We start from the raw sequence: 6,063 nt of genomic DNA, 5'->3' as shown, positions 1-6,063 counted from the left end.
AGGCTCAGGCTTTAGCTAAATTTACAGTTCATCTTTACATGAGACCGGAGAGTCTAAATGTCAGGACCTTTTGTACCTTCTTTTTTGATGGCAGTACAGAGTAGAGTAACCCTGGGTGGGTTGGGTTCACCTCTCGTGGTGTTGGAGCACTCAGGTCACTTCAGTGTCACCTGGGGAAAAAACAAGCAGGAATCAGTGAAAGCCTCTTAAATCCCTGAAACTTCTTTGAATCCAGTGGGTCCTGAGCAGACAATAGGAGGTGTTGTTCATGACTGCCTCTTCCTTCCTTCCCTCGGACTGCAGGACCCAAACCAAAACCGCATTGGCCAGTGGCTGGATGTGAGACCAAAACAGGGCATTGCAGATCTCTCTTTCCAGCTAGCTGCCAAACTCTCCCTGGGAACTTACACCATCAGTGTGGTGAACCCCAAAGTGTCCAGAACTTTTAAGGTGGAGGAACACGGTAAGATGGAGTATGGGGAACAATGGATGGGATGGGAAAAGTTGCCTGTTTCTTCTGCCTGTATAACAATATATAATCAAACATTGTAAATTAACATCTTCTGTCTGAGATCTAGTATTAAGCACCGATCTATAGAGTGGGCAATATTAGAAATTAATGCAAGGGAGATATTGTGCTGGACATTCCTCAAGAATATATCTGCTAACAACTATGCTGGCACAGTCAGAGAATACACTAAGGACCTCTGTGAGACTGTTTGTATGTTGGGGTAAAAAGGGGATTCTTTCTTTGGTTTTCCTGGTTTTAGTTAGTCCTTGGTTTTACCTCATGAACATGTTCCTTTGTGGGATTCCAGTGTTGCATGAACACACTCTTCCCTTTTCACAGAATTGAGTCATAGAATTTTGTAATCTTGTGTCTCAGTAGTCTGTTGCCTTTCATATAGTAACTCTCTGGGTTTTGTTCCAGTGTTGCAAAAGTTTGATGTTTTCTTCGAGGGACCAGCTCAGATTTATGCTTCAGATAAAACCTTCCCACTGCGTGTGTGTGGCAGGTAAGGAAAATGTCCAGGGGAAAGAGCTCATCAAAACCATGTCTCTCCTCCTATCTCGTCTCATCAAGAAGGTCCAAACGCAATTGTTTCTTTCAAAGAATCCCAAATAGTGCAAGAGTCAAACTGATGGGCTCTTCCTTGGGGAAGAGGTACATGAGCCACACTTGCGAGAAACCATCCAGCTCTCTCAAGACTTGTCCTAGGCAAGTGATACCCTGCTCTGGAAGCTGTGTGTGGCCAGCCTTGAAAGACCTTATGTGGAAAAAACGCTTATCTGATACAGGACTGATCTGCTGAGGTAAAGGAGCAGAAAGTGGTGTTTCCTCAGAAGGTTATGCTGTTCCTTCCATTTTCTTGCTGCTGAACTTACTACCTTCTTAGAAGCAGCAGGTGGGTTTCTCTAGTTGTGTAGTTATTAGCAGAAACAGAGCAGATGGTGTGAAGGGAGGCATGACCTCAGATGCTATAAGCACAAAGGAGGAAGGAGAATGATCTGGACAGCACTTTGTAGACCGATAAAGGGGTGAGATCATTTGTATTTTGGGCTGGGTTGTCCAGAGACTTCAGGTGTCTCTTTGCTGCTGGCCTGGCATAATTTCTTATTAAATGGGACACAAAATTAGACCATATGAAGTTCTCGTAGAAAACAGTATAGCACTCTGCATCTACAGGTTGGGTCCTAGATGTTGGCCTGTTACTGATACTGTCAGGAGCATTGGTTCAAAGAGAAAGCCAGAGAGGAGTCAAAGTAGGGGAAGGCAGCAAGGCAGACAGGGAAAATGTCTGCACTAACAAGGGTGCACTTCTGCTGTGCCTTGCCAAGAAGAGCAGATCAGGCCTGATGGTGGGAACAAGAGTCCAGATGATGAGATAAGCCCATAGTGAGGCAGGTCTGAGGTCACTCTGTAGCTCTGTTACTGCCATACCACGCATTAGCTATTGCTGTCTGCAGGGATACCGGTTTCAGCTGCTTTCACACCTGAGCTAATGTCTCCCCTGGGTGCTGCTCTGTGCTGTGTGGATGCATCAGCTCAGGTCACCTCTCTGTGACTGCCTGCAATTCCAGGACAGCAAGAAGTGGGAGAGCTTTGGAGAGTGTGGGTCCTTTCCTGCCTGTGCTTTGCTTCCGTCTCTGCTGGACGCTGCTATTGCGGTCCCCCAGTACACAGCATGCTGTATATTCATTTATGCCTGCCTGCTTCCTGGCTGCATGGAGACCTTTGTCAGGAAGGCCAGCTGTTTGGAGCAATATGTGCTCAGCCAAACACACCCTGCCTCTGTTCAGCATCTCATCCGGCGTTCTCCCGGCAGGTACAGCTATGGGAAGGCAGTGCGAGGGACCATGCGGGTGACTTTGTGCCAGAAGGCAAGGAGACGTCCTCAAAATGCCAGCAAGGACATCTGTAGGGAGTACAGTGGTCCGGTGAGTAAAATCCTGGAAGATACGTGGGCACTGAAACACCACAGACGGCGAAGTGTCAAGGGCTGAGTGAACAGAATGAGCTGGTGTATGTAAGGGAGGTTTGCCAACCTCTGTAATGTCTACGTAGGCTAACAATTGCTTTTATTCAGTTAATGCAATTATTGTTGCCCAGACCAATTGAGAAGCCCACAAGTTCTTCTTTGTAACTTTGCTTGTTCGTGACAGGGACTAGAAAAAAGAAATTTCACAAAAAAGTTTGAGAGTTCCATTCTTTTCTGGAAAGAAGGGTAACTTGCCAGAAATCGATGCAGGGTAAGAAACAGCGAGTAACAGAGTTTTCTCATGTGCAAAATTACTATATTAAGGTGAATCTATCCTGGAGCTTCACAATGACACTAACATACAGTGGAGACATGTTTCCTTCCATAGCCAAATCACACAGTGGGTTTTATACTTTATTTTCTCTTTTTATATATTTATATCTTGCATATTTTTATGTTTTCCTTATTAATATTTCCATTCCTAACAAAGTATTTAGTAACTAGGCAGGTACATATTTGGTTGAAAAGTTTTCATGCTTCATGATTTGCCATTATGACTTGTTAGGGTAGTTGCAATCTCCCAACTCTGGAAATGAGTCGTGACTTTGAATTTTCATTTCATTTTCTGCAGTTCTTTAAAATACTCCTATATTTGTTCTGTGATCCAGTTAGTGCAATCTTTTGTTTTCTCCTAAAACTGGAAAGCTTCCTACATTGTACCTTTGATAAAGCTGTGATGCGTGGTTTGTTTTCTATTTCTACAATACAAATTACACTTATTCATGTATATAGAATAGAAAATACAGAATTTTAAATGTGAACCATATCTATCTATCTATATGTGAGTCTGGATTATAACTTGTTGCAGTCAAAAGTTATGACTGAATGACTAGTACCTTCTGCCTCCTGCCCTTCTCCCCAGCCCCCAGTAATATCGACCACTTCTTCTTGCAGACTGCGAGTAAGGGGTGCTTCACCCCTTCTGTGAGCACCTCAGCCTTCAACCTGGCTCCCAGCGAGGAAGATGGCAAGCTCTATGCAGAAGCCTCTCTCCTGGAGATGGGCACAGGTACCCAGGGGCTCAGCAGAGAAGGTGCAGGAGCGAGGGGGACCATTCTGGGGGTGTGAGGGTCAGAGTGGGCACTCCTCCCCCTCTCCTCACGCCCTGGTGATGGGACGTCACAGGACGTGGAGAGTGGCTGTGCCCATGGAGAGCTACGCTGCCAGCAGCAGCGGATGAGGTGTGGCAGGCAGCATGGTCCATGAGGCCACAAAGAGGCTTGGAGACAACTAAAGGAGGATCTGCCACAGGAGCAGCCTCCAAACCTTGCAGGGTGCTGGTGTCGGGAAGTCTGACACACTCTGCTTAGCGGGGCTGGGAATAGCAAAGTGAGATGAAATGGGGGTGCAGTATTCACCTGTGATACTGATCCTGCTCCCTTGCACTCTCTGTTCCAACAGGTGTGCAGATCAACACCTCCAGCCAAATCCTCATCTCCAGGGCAGCTGCAAGGGCACTGTTTGAGACACCAAATGCATATTACATCCCTGGAGTACCCTACAGGGGAAAGGTGATATTTTCCCTTGCTTCTTCCCTTCCCATCATTTGCCAAGGAATTTAGTGTGCAGTAAATTTTGCTGACCCAAACAATTTTCTGTTCCTCAGAGTACTTTACCTTGCAGTGTAATTGACAGTGCAGCTCCAGTTTCTGCATTTCAGACTCCCTGATGCGTTTACACCTCCAGCTTCTGCTGAGAGCAATGAGTCATGTCTCAGCAGGGATGCTGGGACGCAAGGGTGTCTCAGCTGTTGGCTAGGAGATGAGCCACACACACCTTTTGGAGCAGACATCTTTTAATCACTCTCAGTTTAGCTTGAGAGATGAGGGAATTTTATAGGTCTGATGTCTTCCTGTGGTCAGAATGAAGTTAAGGTCGCCTACACAGAGGTTTTGGGGTATGACACTGAAAGAAATATCTGACTTGGGCTTTTCTGCCTCGCTGTGTTGTCACCAGATTAAGCTCCAGGACCACTATGGAAATGGTATGAAAAACAGAAAAGTTTATCTCGTGATAAAGTTCATGCGGCGTCGGGTTATCAAAACATACATCACAGATGACACTGGAATAGCATCGTTCAACCTGGACACAACTGCCTGGAACAGCTCATCAGTCTCTTTGGAGGTAAATCCTATCTCTGCCTAAAGAAAAGTGAGAATCCTTGAGCCAGTGCTCCCCGCTCGTGCCCTTCAGCCCCTCTGGCAGCTCAGGTGTGGACTCCCCACACAGCTCTGCCTGTGCAAAGCCAGCAGAGAGGTACCAAACAACAGCCTTTCACAAACCAAGCTGGGGACATCCTAACAAAGCCCTGAAGAATGAAAATCTTGATTTCTGTGTGTCTCTGGTCACTTCTCAGGGAAGATTCACACTGGAGGACCTCATGCATACACCTCGAAAAACTGACTTCAGTTACAAAAATGCTTACCATCACCTGCTGCCCTTCCATGCCACAACCAAGAGCTTCCTGGACATACACCCGCTCACAGAAACACTGCCTTGTGGGCTGAAGCAGAATGTTCAGGTGACCTTCACTCTCAGTCGGGATGACCTGGGAGAAGACACCAGCCGTATAAGTTTTACATACTATGTGAGTAAGGGTAGCAGAGAACTTGGGGGGGGAAAGGCTGTACTGATGGGACCAGACTCCAGTGTGTAATTTAGATCATCCCTGGAGAGATGACAGAAAAACTTGTTCTTGGAGAACTAGGTGAACACTACACCCAGTAGCCTGGGTACACTCAGCCTGGCCCCAGTGTGATTCTGGTACTGGGGTCCCAGTCACCTCCATGGATGGTAGGAAGCTTCTACCTTTACAGGCCGTTGCCCCCTCAGCCTCTGACAAAGCTGAAGTGGGAAGTGTCTTGTGCAGACTTTGCTGTCAAACTCTTCTCCCTTTAAAACCAGATGAGGGATCACTTTTTCACTCTGGTTATCAAACTGCTGCTCAGTGGAAATGGTTTTTGCTCCAGGCTGAAGAACTGCCTACTAAAGGGGAAATAACTTAGGTGTCTCTCACTTACTTCCAGTGAAGCCACTACCCATCTATTGTCCTAACTGGACAGACCAGACCAGAATCTCATGTATTAAATCTTCTCTTCTCACACTGTGATGTCTGCAAATCTTTTGGATTGGACCCACAGTTTACTTCTGAGGCTGCTTAGGAGAGCAAGATGCAGTGGGTGAGCTTGACTGTGCTCCAGTGGCATACAGCAGTCTGCTCATCTCGTGTCCCCCCACCCTGCAGGTCACTGGGAAGGCTGGAATTGTTGCCAGGGGCCAGAGGATTGTCCAGGTCGGGAAGCTGAACAGTAAGTCTGTGGCAGCCAGCCAACGGGAAACAGTTGTGCCTGATGGATTTCTAGGTTAGACAGTGAGAATTGCTAGGGTTTCTCCCAAATTCTCTGAATCTATAGGTTCTGGGCAGTCAGTGAACAGGGAGGCTGAGGAAGCAAATGTGTCAGCTGGGAGAGGCTGAAAAGACAGAGTGAGGGAAACAATGATGGGAAAAGAGGCTGGGAGGATT

General features: G+C 46.8%; 1 protein-coding gene across 1 annotated transcript in view; it reads left to right on the top strand.

Moving 5' to 3' along the window:
• Nucleotides 1-6,063, top strand: part of A2ML1 (alpha-2-macroglobulin-like 1) — a 24,419-nt gene that overhangs the window by 5,027 nt on the left and 13,329 nt on the right. The window contains exons 6-13 of the mRNA XM_010149651.1: nucleotides 304-463; nucleotides 932-1,016; nucleotides 2,328-2,439; nucleotides 3,435-3,549; nucleotides 3,942-4,051; nucleotides 4,497-4,664; nucleotides 4,897-5,127; nucleotides 5,785-5,848. Coding sequence (XP_010147953.1) covers nucleotides 304-463; nucleotides 932-1,016; nucleotides 2,328-2,439; nucleotides 3,435-3,549; nucleotides 3,942-4,051; nucleotides 4,497-4,664; nucleotides 4,897-5,127; nucleotides 5,785-5,848 — 1,045 coding nt within the window. The remainder of the gene's footprint in view (nucleotides 1-303; nucleotides 464-931; nucleotides 1,017-2,327; nucleotides 2,440-3,434; nucleotides 3,550-3,941; nucleotides 4,052-4,496; nucleotides 4,665-4,896; nucleotides 5,128-5,784; nucleotides 5,849-6,063) is intronic.

Source organism: Eurypyga helias, unplaced genomic scaffold, assembly GCF_000690775.1.
Source record: "Eurypyga helias isolate BGI_N326 unplaced genomic scaffold, ASM69077v1 scaffold314, whole genome shotgun sequence".
Lineage (NCBI taxonomy): Eukaryota > Metazoa > Chordata > Aves > Eurypygiformes > Eurypygidae > Eurypyga > Eurypyga helias.
Note: the sequence above shows the minus strand (reverse complement) of the source record. Positions and strands in the feature narration are given on the sequence as shown.